The 15,491-nt window shown below is 44.2% G+C and overlaps 4 protein-coding genes across 4 annotated transcripts; 2 read left to right on the top strand and 2 right to left on the bottom strand.

The window, feature by feature from the left end:
- Window positions 1-2,966: 2,966 nt before the first annotated feature.
- On the top strand, window positions 2,967-5,051 carry CCR75_007786 (uncharacterized protein; the record flags this gene model as incomplete). The annotated part of the gene is made up of 1 exon (XM_067965843.1): window positions 2,967-5,051. The coding sequence occupies one exon, from the start codon at window positions 2,967-2,969 to the stop codon at window positions 5,049-5,051; it is 2,085 nt and encodes a 694-aa protein (XP_067822071.1).
- A 106-nt stretch (window positions 5,052-5,157) lies between these two features.
- On the bottom strand, window positions 5,158-7,197 carry CCR75_007785 (uncharacterized protein; the record flags this gene model as incomplete). Its single annotated transcript, XM_067965842.1, has 1 exon — window positions 5,158-7,197. One exon carries the CDS (start codon window positions 7,195-7,197, stop codon window positions 5,158-5,160), a length of 2,040 nt encoding a protein of 679 aa, XP_067822069.1.
- A 138-nt stretch (window positions 7,198-7,335) lies between these two features.
- On the top strand, window positions 7,336-10,010 carry CCR75_007784 (uncharacterized protein; the record flags this gene model as incomplete). Its single annotated transcript, XM_067965841.1, has 3 exons — window positions 7,336-7,680; window positions 7,746-7,887; window positions 7,954-10,010. The coding sequence occupies 3 exons, from the start codon at window positions 7,336-7,338 to the stop codon at window positions 8,706-8,708; spliced, it is 1,242 nt and encodes a 413-aa protein (XP_067822070.1). The 3' UTR covers window positions 8,709-10,010.
- Window positions 8,842-11,211, bottom strand: CCR75_007783 (uncharacterized protein; the record flags this gene model as incomplete). The annotated part of the gene is made up of 1 exon (XM_067965840.1): window positions 8,842-11,211. One exon carries the CDS (start codon window positions 11,209-11,211, stop codon window positions 8,842-8,844), a length of 2,370 nt encoding a protein of 789 aa, XP_067822067.1.
- Window positions 11,212-15,491: the final 4,280 nt, after the last annotated feature.

The following is a 15,491-nucleotide window of genomic DNA, read 5'->3' as shown; positions in this document are numbered from 1 at the left end:
TAGGATGACATCAAATTTGTCATCCAAATCCAGTACGATGAAATCATCATCGTACTGTAAATCTTTTAGCGTGTAGTAAAATTTACTACGCGTTTCATTACTGTTATCGATGCGCCTGTCGCTAGACGCACCGTCATCCTGGTTGGAGAAATGTCGCGCTCAACATAATTGAGCCTACGACATTCTAGCGACTGGCGACGAATAAAGCTATTCGACGCTCCACAGTCGACTAGGGCTTTAAGTGACAAATCATTTGTCACTTTTTATTTCAAGCTGATGAGGGATACCTCATCACCAGGTGCAGAGACACATAATGATTGTGTGTCTAAAGTAACTTTCGTCAAGAGATTTGCAAATTCTCTTGAGGTTGCTGGATCAGTAGGGCGTTGCGCCCCTACTGACCCCGATCGTTTTTTGGCGATCCGACTCGCTGTTGCGATTTCGCAACAACGTCGGACCCGCGACCGTTGCCCTTTTTGGCATTCGGTCCATCAAACGTTCAGTACCTCTCGGTACTGGGTGGAGCACTACACTCATGAGCGTAGTGTCCTACCTTTTGACAGCGATTGCATTTCTGCAATCGCTTGTTGTTCGAATAGCGAGGTTTCTTGCTTTCGACATATGAGAGGTCCATCGGTTCTGAACCTCGCAGCTCGTGTCGTCTTGGAGGATGATACGATGACGAACTCGCTTGAGCCTGTCTCAAGCTAGAGTCCTCCTGTTCCGCAACGATATTGCTTCTTCAAGCGTATTCAGTTCCAAGCGGAGCAGGTGGGTCTTTACGGGACCATCCGTAAGACCTTGCATGAACATCATAATCAACGTGTGTTCATGAACTGGGTTGTTTGTTATACAACTCGCTAGGAATCGTAGGTGCTGGGCATAGCGTGAACATCCCGCTTGCCTTGCTTTAGTTTCAAAAGCTCTGGTTGAGCTCTGAACTCAGCCCTAGGCGGTTCAAACATCTGTTTGAGCCTGGCTTTGATAGCCTCTAGCAACCCAAAGACATATGAGTCGCGCAACTTAAGGCCTAGTTCCCAAGTTTTGGCACGACGTGCCAAATTTGACTGAGCAAATGCGACGTCGACGATGTGACGAGCCCTTATGGCATCATCTAACTCGACAAACCTTCTTAAGAGGGAGTCTTCTTCGACTCCGCTTTACTTAGAGATGTCAATCTTTAAGATTTTCGGACGAGGCGCGTGCGTCATCCCAGGTACAGAAGTCTGTACCTGCTGTAACCTCAACAGTTCTGCCTGTTGAGAGCCTTGCTGATTAAGCAAGGCTACCTTCTCCTTCTCCTTCGCCTCGTCAAGTTCATATTGTATGAACTTGGCGATGGCTGAATGGAGTGCATCTCTGTCCAAACTGGACAGCATGGCCAAGATGGCATCGTTCCCTATGGTTGAACTCATTCCTTCGACCGCACTCCTTTTCTATGTCACTTAGAAAGGAGTAGCTATCACGCGAAATGTGATGCGTACTTTTATTATCATCTAACATGTCCATGTTAGATGATTGGAACTGTGGTCCTTGGACGGACTACAAAGTGCTACCAGGTCTAACGGGGCACTGCCGACTTGTACTGCTTCAGTACAAGTCCACTTCGCACTGCCTCAGTGCGAGGGGTGCCGCACGTCACTTCACGTACACTAGTACGTGGAGAGGAAGTCTCTCTTTAAAACACTTGCTTTAAAGACGGTTAATTAAAAACTGTATTAATATAATTTAGTTCTTCTTGTCTTTCTACTTAATACTAACTTAATTATAAACTAATACAAAATATATTTTAAGTCTTATCTGTCTTTCTCTTTGCGCGCGTCCAGCGCTGACTGGACCGCGGAGAAAGTAGATATAATGGTCTATATCTACCAATGGATAAGCCTTTAGAATATTACCATGTAAAGTTATATTCTCCTAATATTATCTACCTTTTAGATAAAATATTAATTAACAACCTTGAGTGTTAATTTGATGTAACGATACACCCCGTTACAAGCTTGATATATAGCCAAATTTAATCTACATAATACTTACTTTAACGCTGGAAGCAAATCATACACTTTATTATCCTTCATGTTTCTGCATGTATTCAACTTATGGCTCCTTTTGAGGTGCGTGGCTCATGACATATATGTAAACTGTAGAAGCGGAAGGCGGATCCTCAGACGGGTCTTACATGTAAAAACGTTTAGTATTGGAGTGCACATATAAAGCAAAACACATCATTTTCGAGTCTAATTCATTTAACGCCGATACAAGTGAGGATTATTAGACACTGCATCAATTCGTCGCTTGAAATGCGAGAGATAATCGCTAAAATGTGCTTAATTTGCTAATTCTTTCGATTCACCTTCTGCGAGATTGAACGACCAACTCTTTTAAAAAACAATCGAGAGGACGATAGCCGCGACCGAGTTCAACCAGACAGCAGCGATCACTATAAGTCTAGGTCGAGTAGTTGAAACAATTTCCCTTTCAATTGGTGGCGCTGGCCATTGAGGCGTTGCGGAGGAAGGCGGGAAGAATGGCCTAGGCTCAGCGCAGAACTGAAGCCTTCACTTGCTTATAAGTTTCATGCCAGCGGCAAATAAAATTACGGGGTAGTGAAGTGAAAGATTGCACATCAACGACAGCGACAATGCAGAACCGTTGTACTTGTATTGAAGATACGCTAAAAATCGAAGCACGGAACGAAAAAGTAACTTCGTCGAAATGTTGTTTGGTTCTCTTGGGAACGTTTGCCGCCATTCTGGAGACGACAAGCGCCTTTTCGTGTCAGCGGAAACCTCTTTGTGCAGTTCGTCAGTCCAATCGTGCTTGTCACAGTCGCTTCTCTACGCCAAGCGTCTGTTGCCTTATTAACATTTCACTGCTAAATGATCTCTCCTATTAGAAATATCAAATTCCCTTTAAAATTAATGATCCGTTCACATCGAATTTATAGGTATCTTCAGCTTCAACTAATGCAAGTTGGCGTCTTGTTGACGCTGTTCACGTCTCTACAGGCGATACACGCCCAGCAACAAGCTCGTTCGAGTAATGAATGCTACGAGTTGCCTGTCGTGATTGTCTCGGCCCTCAATCAAAGCTTTCCCGACTTGAATTGTAACCACTTACGCTATCCAGCAGAATTTTGCCTGAAAGTGCCCATTCAAACCCGCGTTGAAGTCATTGACAATGGCGATGGGGACCTAAATTGCATTAATGGTGCACGGACTGCCGTGTACGAGCAGTCCAAGGCCAATTACCGAGGTCAGACAAGTCTTTTCTTCAAGAAGCATCAATTCAATCTCCAATTTCCAAAACAGATGCCGTTCTTGGGCATGGTCGAGAATAAAGCTTTTGTAATGAATGGGCCATTTATCGACTGCAGTTTGCTTCGCAACCACTTGGCCCATTGGCTTTATCGCGCCACAGGTCGCTACTCGGTCAATACTCGACACACGATTGTATACATGCGCACGAACCCTGGTCAGGAGGAACTAACGTACGTGGGTATTTATCTGCTATTGGAAAAGCCTACGTACGACAAAGACCATGAGAATTTAGCGTCGCTTAATGCCGTTTGTGCTGCGCTTGATCCGAAGGTGATGACAGGAGGCTGGGCATGGTCAAATGATCCACCTAATTATGGTTCGTACTCGCCCAACATGGTTGTTGATAGGTACCAGAACGAATTTGGAATGGGCGAGCGTCCCATGTTGGCATATCCACACGGCTCGTTGCTTTCGCAGCAAATGCGTGACTACTTCGTCAATACCGAGACGGGCTTTCTACCGCAACTGTATCGAGTGCTTTGGAACAACATGACGACTCCTCTTGAGCTTCAAAAGCATTTGGATCTAGGGTCATTTGCGGATTATTTGTTGCATACGGAAATGTCTTTAAATGTCGACGCGTACCGTCGAAGCACGTTTTACTTTAAAGACCGAAACCAGACAATTAATGCTGGACCTGTGTGGGACTTTAATTTAGCGTACGGCAATGGTGCTCGTCGTCACTTTAAAGATTGGATCTATCTACAGTATACGTACTGGAAACGTCTCATGTGCAACTCGCAACTCGCGTCGCTTGTGATTCAACGGTGGAAAACCTTACGTGGTTCTAACTATGCCAAAGCAAATGATCTTGCGTTTGGGGTCTGGGCGGATGAAAATATCATGACTTTCTTGAATGCCAGCGCTGCTTCACTTTTTCGACAATTAGCCCAATGCCGCAATGGAGATTGGCGGAGCAATACTATTCAGTGCGCTTTTGTCGACACGCAGACTTGTAACGGAACGTACGCGGAACAAGTAAATGACTTACGAGATTCGGTGCTTAATCGTGCACATTGGATGGACGAGCGTATTGAACAGCTTTACAAACCTTTGAGTGCAAAAATATGCTCGGGGGTGGGCGATCTTCCAAAATTCAACTGTGGTCTCGACGGTAACGACAGTGGTTGTCTGAAAAACGCAACGAAATATTACAATGCCATTCCTTTTCCACCGATTCGTAAGCCTTACGAAGGTCCGTCGTGCCATGAAATTGTTGCTAGCAACTTCGCTGCTTCATCTTTCGAAGAAACTGCAGCTGACACGCCTCCGTACCAGAAATCATCCGTTGATTATTGTTGGCTGTCTGCTGGCTCGTATGTGTACTCGCATCAAAAGGAGATCGAGTTGACACCCTTCTGCAGTGGCTACGGCTCATGCCCCCAGGGGCCTGGAGCGGCGTGCAATTGTTCGAATGGTTTGTTTGTTGAACAGCATTCGTGTCGTCGCATTGATGCGGAGAATGAACACTTTATGAACAAGCAGCATCAGATCTTCGCATCGGCAATTGCAGCGGTGACGAGCACCAGTGAAAGCGATCAAGAACTACTTAAGCACTCACCTCTGTCAACAGCTGTGACCACCGTTGCGCTTGTTGGAGCTGGTGTTGTGTTAGTGATTATGGGGACGTGGCTGGTTAAGGAGCAGGATCGTGGCCAGCGATTGAATGAGTTTCCTCCAATATTTTATGGAGCCGTTGAACAGGCTACTATCTTCTCTAAGCAGAGATAGGTAAGCTAAAACTAGCACGGTAACAGTCGCAAATATTTTAGTAATAACTTTTATTTTAGTAACTCAAAGCTCGTCCAATTAAAAACGCACACTAAATGGCGCTAAATCAGTTAGTCGCACACTCTTGAACAGCCTCTTCATTCCCACTGCTAGATTGAAAGACCAGACGGACCATGTTTTGCAATTCGCCTTCAATCGTCGCGGCGATATTTCCCATTTGGCTTTGATTTTTTAATATGATTTCACTCAATTCAATTTCAGATGGAGTGTTCTCCATATCACTAGTGGGACTCCATAACCGAATAACATTCTCAATTCCGCTTGTTGCCAGACACGCATCAAATGGATGAGGCTGCACACAATTGACAATATCTGCGTCTGCTTGAATTGCGTTCACTAATTCTCCAGTAGCTTTATCCCATACTAGCGCTCGACCATCATCACTACCCGCAATGATGAAGGCATCATTCTTGCCAAAAAACGCCGCCTCTTTAATGTCAGTTTGCACGTTGCAATACCCAATGTAACGTCGAAGAACGTCACAATTCACCGGCGTATTTCCTACTAATATACCTTCCCAAAATCCATCATCACTATCCGGTAACAAATCACTATTGTCATGACCAGCGTCGTCGTCGATTTCACTTGAATTGGCGTCATTCAATGAAGGAGACAAACGTAACGTGCGCTGCTGCCTGTCGTGATTTCGACCATCGGATTCAGTTTCATTCAGAAACAACACATCTTCCTCCCGATCGGGGTATTTGAGTTTATAGCGTTGGGCCTGCCATTTGGCTTGCAACTTTCGTTTTCCGGCATGTAGCGCTTTTATATACATCAATTCCATGTCCCGGTCATTCGGATCAAGCTCCAACGCTTTCTTGCAATGCACAGCGGCCAAAAAGGTATCTGCATTCCATGATCGTCCCAAGTAAGCTTTCGCACAAATGCTATGCAATTCTTTGAGCTGAGATGCTGTCAATTGGGTCACGCAGCGGGCGCCACAAGCCAAATTTAGCGACTTTAATGCTTGGGTGTATTGATCGACTCGAAGAGCATCTTTTCCTTGTTCAAGTAGCGTTTGTAGTGCCTCCAACTGCAAATCAAGCGGCACAAAAGGTTCATCCATGTGCGCTCCATTCAACCATGCCATCGGTTGAATCTGGGGCTCACTTATGTTATCTTTTTGAAACACGACTGCCTCATTTGACCCGACTTTAAACAAGTAAATGTGGTCGCTATGATAATTCGCGAGAAGTTCCGTCCCGTCACTGCTAAATTGAATGCTCGTGCCATGTCTCCTATCATGGGCTTTCTGTGCTTTGTGATCCGAGAAAACATCCAAGTGCAAATGAGGAGGTGCAAACACTTCAACAGGGTCCGTAGTCCCAGCATTTCTGGCCGAGGAAATGTGCCCTTGCACTCGTAACATGCGTCGATCGTACATGCGCGTGTAGAAATCTCCACATGCTAAAGCCATTTTTGTCGGGTCTAAGGGATGAATCGAGATACCCATACCACGTAATTCTCTACCATTCCTATCTTTGCCTAAATTGACAAGAACTCCAGATGTATCTGGACCCTCACTCGCTTCACGTGAACGCGGCAACGCTCGTAAATCAAACTGATACACCAATCCGTCCTCGGCCGCGGTCCAAAATATCTGTGGCACTGCCCACGAGCTGCCAATATCTTTAACTCGATTTCGATGAACGCGGAACGCTTTAGATGAATCGCCTCGAAAAGGAGCATAGTGGATGCGGACATCATTGTCCATGGCACCAGAGGCTAAAACATGGTCGTCCGTGCCCGGGACGAAGCACACGGCGAAGATATTGAGCGTATGACCTGACTCAATGACCTGCTGCTGCTTGCGCTGGTCATACCGCCAGATAATCACCTTGTGGTCATCGGATCCAGATGCCAGCAGTTGCCCACTTTCATTCCATTGAAGCGAGTTCACACACCCTCCGTGGCCGTTAAGTACAGCGTCACATTGGAGGCGACGCACTAGACTGCCATGGCCCTGACAAGCTGCATCAATGACGCGGGAATTACCCCGCACTTCCCTCTCTTGCAAAAGTTGGGAAAGGCCCAAGGGTGAGTGGCTGTACTTCCAATAACGAATAGGTCGAGCGACTTCCATGCCAAAGCTTCTTTGTTTCATACATGCTAGACATTTGGATAAGTCGATACAATATGTTTAGCCAATCGGCAATTCCACCGTTAATAGAAATGCACAAATTTTATAAATCCCAATACTTCCAATTCCTTTGGTGATTAGATGAAGCGCTCGACTCGCTTGCCACACTGGCACTTCGTTTGGGGCCCCTTCTTTATTAGGGGATGGCGCTTGTCTCTCCTTTTAAAGCTGCTGATAGGAATTTTGCTAGTTCTCTATTTTTTCTGGAACGTGACGACTTTTGTCTTGACGATGCAGTCGAGACCACCCGGGCTGCGCTCGCATGGCGACGTCCAGGATTTGCATGGCGACGTTCTGGATCAAAGAGCAAGCGTTCTCGATCCGCATGCAAGTGTTCAGAGTCTAGATGATAGCTACGAAGAGTTTCCTGAAATTACAGATAGCGAGGAGGCGTGGTGGCTACAGCCAGACATGTACATCGAAGACGTAGGTCGATGACATCATTAGGCTAGTAAAATGATTGTTTTAAAACCTTCTCATTGAATATTTAGGGGGGTTGCGATTTTTCGGCAGTAGTAGCGCTGTTTAAACCGAGACAGCTGGAGCTTAATTGTGGTAATATTAATAAGCTGGACGTAGGCGATTATGTGGGGAGAGGCTATTGGCGTAAAGTTTATAAAACCACTTGGAACGGTAAGGTTTCTCTTCTTCTTTTCAAAGACAAACATGTATAACTCTCTTTGTCATTTACGATGGCAGGGCGTGAGGTGGCGGTGAAACGCGTGAAAAAAGAGCTATTAGCTCGTTCTGACATTGTTCCTCGCCACGTCGAAGAATGCGCCTCTATTTTTTCACTACGCAACGATCCAAACATCGTTAAACTCGTGGGTTGGTGTTTATCAACTGTCGTCGTCGAGTTCATTCCGAATCAGTTGGACACGCTCTTATTTGATTCGAAAGAGCCGATTTCCGTTCATCGTGCTCTGGAATTAGCTAGGGATGCTGCGCGGGGCGTCGCTCAATTGCATCGAGCGTCGGGAGGTCCCTTTGCACATGCGGATATTCAGGCTCGTCAGTTTCTGATTAATGCTAATGGCACATTGCAGCTTAACGACTTTAACCGTGTTAAATACACTGGGCCACGCTTAGTAGATGGCAAGCCAACAAGCGACAAGTGTACTTTTCATACTTCAGTTGCTAAAGGCAAGTGGCGATCTCCAGAGGAATATCAGCGTCACCAGTTGGATGAAAAGGTCGATGTTTACAGTTTATCATTGGTATTATGGACGCTGCGTGCGCGTGAGAAGCCATTTCGTTCATTGAAACGAGAAGCTGTTTATGAAAAGGTACCAACTGGAGTTCGACCACCGCTAGAGGCTATGAGTGACTTTCCTCAGCAAATGCAAGACCTTATTGTTAGAGGTTGGGACACTGACCCTACGAAACGACCGACTTCTGAAGAGATGGCTGACGAGATCGATCGTATCTTAATGAGCTATGAAAGTAAACAATAGGGTAGGACTGCCCCCAGCTGCGTACAAAAAGTCATTTTCGAAAGTAAGAACTCAAATTCTATGGATTTAATATTGCTTTTTTACTCGATTTTCCACTTTTAATAAAATTTAATCAGAATTAAAGGAAGCACATCTAGTGTCCCTCTTTTTGGCGGTGTGTCGCTAGTCGCTTGCTCGTAGTATAAATTTTGCCGCAATTCTTGAAACCACACTCCAATCGCTTTAAGCTTTTAGCTTCGTGCATTCTGATATGAGCCTTAAATTTCTGCAAATTAGTAAAAGACGCTCGGCAAGAGACTTCAGTGCAAGTCAAGAGCTTGTGCTGCTCCTGATGCAATTTTAGATCGTCTGCCGACTTAAGCACCTGGTTGCAACTACAGATAGAGCAAATTTGCGGCATAAAGACTGGCATTGCTCGAGAAGTTTGATATAGATCGCTGTCATGGTCAAGGTTCTGAGTCTGGAAAGTTTGTTTTTTTATTATTTGATGCTGTAGTCGTCGCAATCTCCGCACCCCTTTCCATCGCTCTTTGTATAACTGACACCAATCATGCTCGTAGCTCTCGCCGTGAAGACACATCACATTTGTTAAAGGCTTCTTCGTCGCCTTTTTACGCGTCTGAAGACCGAAATGGATGTAAAGCGGTCGCCACAGCGAGGGAAGACGGCTGATCTCTGCAAGTGGGCGGCACACGAGCGCAATTCGAATGAGGCGCTTAGCGCTTAAATACGAACACACTCGCTCCATCACGTCAGGCAGTAATAGGACATCAAGAGAGCATTCAAGTTGACGAGGACACACACCTTGAGCTGTCGCTGTACCGGTTCGGCGGCGCTTTCGCGGCTGTACATGTGCACAGTCATTTGTGAGCGGCAAGGTTGAAATAATGTGGGGATTTAGTAAGGCTTTCATGCGCGTATACGACCAGAAGGTCGCCGGCTTTAAGCTGATTCGAGCCACTAAAGCGTGCCAAGCCGCAAATCGGGCCTCAAATTCTTTTTTAGAATCGGTATCATATTCTTCAGCTTCATTTAAAAAAGTCTCTACATCTTCGTCGGATAGGTGCACCCAATGCTTCCATAATTGAATTGTCCAGTGCACAGGAGCAGCAATATAAAATTCCTCAAATGCTATGTCACTACATAATTGCACTTGAAAACGAGATAATTCATCTTTTACCATCGCTGCTTGCGAGCTGCCATCGTGACGCAAAGTTTCGATGCTTTGGCTACGATGAGATGCCACATAGACGAGATAAAAGATCAAGTCAAGTCGTTTTTGTCGTTGTACTACAGAATTGCCGTTTTTTTCTTCGATGCTCTTATAAGTTGCGACAATATAAGTCAGCAACTTCAGCACCGATGTCAGCGATACTAAGTCTACGTGAGCACACAGTCCCACAAGGAATGACAACAACAAATCATTAGCTTCTTTGCTGATGCTGGCATTATCAAAAATTTGGTCCAGTAGCATCGACACAATATCCTCCGCCAAGCCCTGGACAAACAAACACCCCACCGTCGAAAACACTATAGCGCGTTGCGGTACATCAAAGGCCTTGGTTCGATCGCCTAAAGCTGTCCGAGAGCTCTGGAACGAATCTAGTAGTGCTGGCTTTAAAACTAAGTTCGATCTCCAGCTTTTAAATGCAAAATCTTGCAATCCCATGAAGAATTTTTCCAGAATCTGGTCATCCAGATGCATCGTCATTGATCGCGTACGGTCCTTCTTTGCCATAGAGTTGTCAAGTACTATATCGCAAGAAAGCCGCAGCAACTCGATCATTACGTCTGTCACGGCAATATCTTTTTTTACGTCTCCTCGATCCAATTCTTCCATTAATCTCCATATTCCTGTAATTTGTGCGAAAGTACAATTCACTCGCAAACTCAAAAGCTCCATCTGTCGATATTTTACAAGCACGAGCAGAAATAAATTCGTAAATCGAAGTCCCATTAATGCTGCAAATGGCAGTATAGTCGACCACACTGGAAAGCACGTCATAGCATGAAACCGAGGCTTCGATTGTGTTGGACGCCACACGCAAGCGTCTGAAGCTTTTCCAAAGCGATGCTTGCAAGGTACAAGCAATGCATCAAGCAGCACATAAGTAGTAAGTTCTGCTGCTGTCCAATTCTCTGTACTGTCGTCCTTATTTCCACTGCACGTATCCTGTCTAGCCAATCTCACTAATTGTTGACACAATAGTGCCGATACGCCGCTCTCTCGTGCACTACGGTTAAGCCACTGGGAACCTGGATGTCGGAATGCGCTTCGTACAAGCGAAGGCGCAGGCATGGTAGTTGCTTTAAAAGTAAGAGAGTCGATAAAGGTGCAGAGCTCTGGCAGCTGTCGCCGAATCTCGGATTGTGGACGCTGCAGCAGCGCCGAAGCCAAAACATGCTGAGTGTACATACGCCGTGCTGAAGCACTTACGCAGTCATTGAGCCGCTCCACTAGTACGAGTATCTCGCGTTTAGCGCGGAGTCTTTCGTGCTGCATTCTTTTTTCACAAGATTAAACAGCTACATGTTTGTCAATAAAACTCGATTACTTCATACTTATTTAAATAGGCGTTTCTTTAGGTGATTGAACGATGATTAGATAATTTATTGTAATTCGTGGCTTCTAATTAATTATAAATTGGAAATATAAAAGAAATACCAAAACAATTAATAAATGAAAATTATACCAGTAAGAAACGGCCATTGAAATTTCCGAACCAATTTATTTTTAAATTCAGATGCGTGCTCGGGGCGTAATGGCACGAGGCTAGTTGCGCCTGACTTGTGTCGTTTGACGATTGGCGGGGTTTGTTCAGCCTTTGTCAGTTTTAATTGAGCTGTGATGTTTTTAATAATGCTCGGCGCCCATCTTGGCGATTGCAGATCAAGACAGACCATACCTCAATGTAACGAGTATATACAAGCTTGGGATCATGAAAAAAAGATATGGTTGAAGGCGTTGCTATTTACCTTTACTATAGAACGATGAAAACTGCAAACTTGTGTTAGATCATTCGCATTATATTAATATATGTATTCTGTTTATATGGCGAGGAAAACCCAGTTTTGGATGAATGCTAATTACCATTCACTATGTAGTAGAGACAACGAAGCATACGATCATGAGTCCTTGCTCGGGCAGTTTCGACGATTATGACCAAATTGGTGGCACATTTCGCACTTTATGGTTTGGCGCTTTTCAATTCTTTCAGTTGCTTGTTGTGATGGGATCCGCTTCTTCTTGTGCGCCCTCTTTTTTAAAATAGATGGAGCGCTGCACACACCTCTTGTAAGGACACCCCTAAGCCATCGGCAATGTTTTGTCTTCGGATGCATGGGGAGTAAGCCGGTGACCATTTTTCACGACCAACCTCCAGAAGCCACACTGGCGCACTGCTGTATACACTTGCGATATTTGCTACCACCTTCTCGTACTCCACTGTTGTCCGTGAACGAGCCAATACTCACGCCAAATTCTTTAAGACCTTGGACTTGTGTATCTTGTTGAACTTCTCCATCAAATGGCGAAAGCAAAAAAGTGTGGGACGTCTGGAAACGCTGTCTGCATAGCTTTCATAAGTCCCTTGTCCCTATCCGATATCGCGAATGCTGGAGCTGGTTGTAGGTGGAAGAGTAGGAACTTTAAAACTAGGTCCAGTTATCTTCGTTCTCCACCGATACGATCCCAACTCTGATTATTTGGATCTCGTTGTTTCCATTTCGAAAGCACGCTACAAGGAGAATTTCACCGACTGACGTCTTCAAAAAGGTTCCATCCACGGATATCGCATGCTCACTGTATGGCTTATATGCTTAAAGCCCTTCCCGAAAAATGACACATAGCCGCTTAAATTTGTTATCCACGACATCAAGCTTGGATTCATGACCTCGAATCTTCATCTCATCCAAGTAGGATGGAATGAGGTTGTATTGATTAATTTCGCTCCGAATAACTCAAGCTTCAGCCTCTTGAGAGCGTGAAAGCATTCATATATGTGGCGATAATCCCTTCGTTCCTTAACTTAAATTGGATCATCACGAGTGTCACTTTCTGCCAGATGATATGGCCATATCTCTGATTGTAGGGTTTAAAGCAATTTGTTTCGCAGTCTCATATCGTCTCGACGCCTTGGACGATCCGGATACTTGACAGGTGTGCATTGCAAACTTTTTCGGAAGGCTGAATGAATGTAAAAATGCAACCTGCACAACAAAGAATCAGCTATGTTGCGTGCACAGTGCCTTGTAGCGCCGTTTATTGCTTGACACAACACGAAAGGACGGTTGCAATTTCGATTGCATTTAATAACTGCTTGAATAATTTCGCTTTTAATAGCTTAACATCTAATCTCGAAGAAGCTGCTAGCTTGCTGTTGCTCGTCGTCGCTATCCATCGCCGGTATTAATATGCAGCAAAACACAATCGTTGATGTGTGGCCAGCAAGAGATAGCGGGGGTGGGACATCAACGTTTTGAAATATGCCAAAATTATACATATTGCAGCATTAAAGGTCATACAATAATTAGAACAGGATATGTGTCAAATGTCGTCTGAACAGCAAAAAACGTAAATGGAACAGTCTTACAGATTCTACATCTACTCGAAAGTTTATTGATTACGTGACTAGATTGAAGCACGCTAAAACTCCGTCGTATGCTTATGACAAATTTCTATGAATACCAACGCCTTCAATCCATATCTCTTCATTATACCTTTTCTGCCTCATGGCTAAGATCAAGTGTAGCATATCTCTTCATGACCCCAAGCTTGTGTATACTCGTACGTATACTATACATGCGTACAATTTTTTTATTTATTAAATTTTTTTTGGTATATATATATTTTAATTATTTGGTATATATATTTAATTTATTATTTATTTTTTTATTTTTTACANCGTGCTGAAGCACTTACGCAGTCATTGAGCCGCTCCACTAGTACGAGTATCTCGCGTTTAGCGCGGAGTCTTTCGTGCTGCATTCTTTTTTCACAAGATTAAACAGCTACATGTTTGTCAATAAAACTCGATTACTTCATACTTATTTAAATAGGCGTTTCTTTAGGTGATTGAACGATGATTAGATAATTTATTGTAATTCGTGGCTTCTAATTAATTATAAATTGGAAATATAAAAGAAATACCAAAACAATTAATAAATGAAAACTATACCAGTAAGAAACGGCCATTGAAATTTCCGAACCAATTAATTTTTAAATTCAGATGCGTGCTCGGGGCGTAATGGCACGAGGCGTGAGTAAAAGCCTGACTTGTTAGTCGCTCAAGCGACTGTGAAGGACTTTGATAAGCCATTGTCAGTTTTAATTGACATATGAGCGTCTTTTAATAATGCTCGGCGCCCATCTTGGCGATTGCAGATCAAGACAGACCATACCTCAATGTAACGAGTATATACAAGCTTGGGATCATGAAAAAAAGATATGGTTGAAGGCGTTGCTATTTACCTTTACTATAGAACGATGAAAACTGCAAACTTGTGTTAGATCATTCGCATTATATTAATATATGTATTCTGTTTATATGGCGAGGAAAACCCAGTTTTGGATGAATGCTAATTACCATTCACTATGTAGTAGAGACAACGAAGCATACGATCATGAGTCCTTGCTCGGGCAGGTTCGACGATTATGACCAAATTGGTGGCACATTTCGCACTTTATGGTTTGGCGCTTTTCAATTCTTTCAGTTGCTTGTTGTGATGGGATCCGCTTCTTCTTGTGCGCCCTCTTTTTTAAAATAGATGGAGCGCTGCACACACCTCTTGTAAGGACACCTCTAAGCCATCGGCAATGTTTTGTCTTCGGATGCATGGGGAGTAAGCCGGTGACCATTTTTCACGACCAACCTCCAGAAGCCACACTGGCGCACTGCTGTATACACTTGCGATATTTGCTACCACCTTCTCGTACTCCACTGTTGTCCGTGAACGAGCCAATACTCACGCCAAATTCTTTAAGACCTTGGACTTGTGTATCTTGTTGAACTTCTCCATCAAATGGCGAAAGCAAAAAAGTGTGGGACGTCTGGAAACGCTGTCTGCATAGCTTTCATAAGTCCCTTGTCCCTATCCGATATCGCGAATGCTGGAGCTGGTTGTAGGTGGAAGAGTAGGAACTTTAAAACTAGGTCCAGTTATCTTCGTTCTCCACCGATACGATCCCAACTCTGATTATTTGGATCTCGTTGTTTCCATTTCGAAAGCACGCTACAAGGAGAATTTCACCGACTGACGTCTTCAAAAAGGTTCCATCCACGGATATCGCATGCTCACTGTATGGCTTATATGCTTAAAGCCCTTCCCGAAAAATGACACATAGCCGCTTAAATTTGTTATCCACGACATCAAGCTTGGATTCATGACCTCGAATCTTCATCTCATCCAAGTAGGATGGAATGAGGTTGTATTGATTAATTTCGCTCCGAATAACTCAAGCTTCAGCCTCTTGAGAGCGTGAAAGCATTCATATATGTGGCGATAATCCCTTCGTTCCTTAACTTAAATTGGATCATCACGAGTGTCACTTTCTGCCAGATGATATGGCCATATCTCTGATTGTAGGGTTTAAAGCAATTTGTTTCGCAGTCTCATATCGTCTCGACGCCTTGGACGATCCGGATACTTGACAGGTGTGCATTGCAAACTTTTTCGGAAGGCTGAATGAATGTAAAAATGCAACCTGCACAACAAAGAATCAGCTATGTTGCGTGCACAGTGCCTTGTAGCGCCGTTTATTGCTTGACACAACACGAAAGGACG

The sequence above is a fragment of the Bremia lactucae genome, linkage group LG2 (genome assembly GCF_004359215.1).
Source record: "Bremia lactucae strain SF5 linkage group LG2, whole genome shotgun sequence".
Lineage (NCBI taxonomy): Eukaryota > Oomycota > Peronosporomycetes > Peronosporales > Peronosporaceae > Bremia > Bremia lactucae.
Note: the sequence above shows the minus strand (reverse complement) of the source record. Positions and strands in the feature narration are given on the sequence as shown.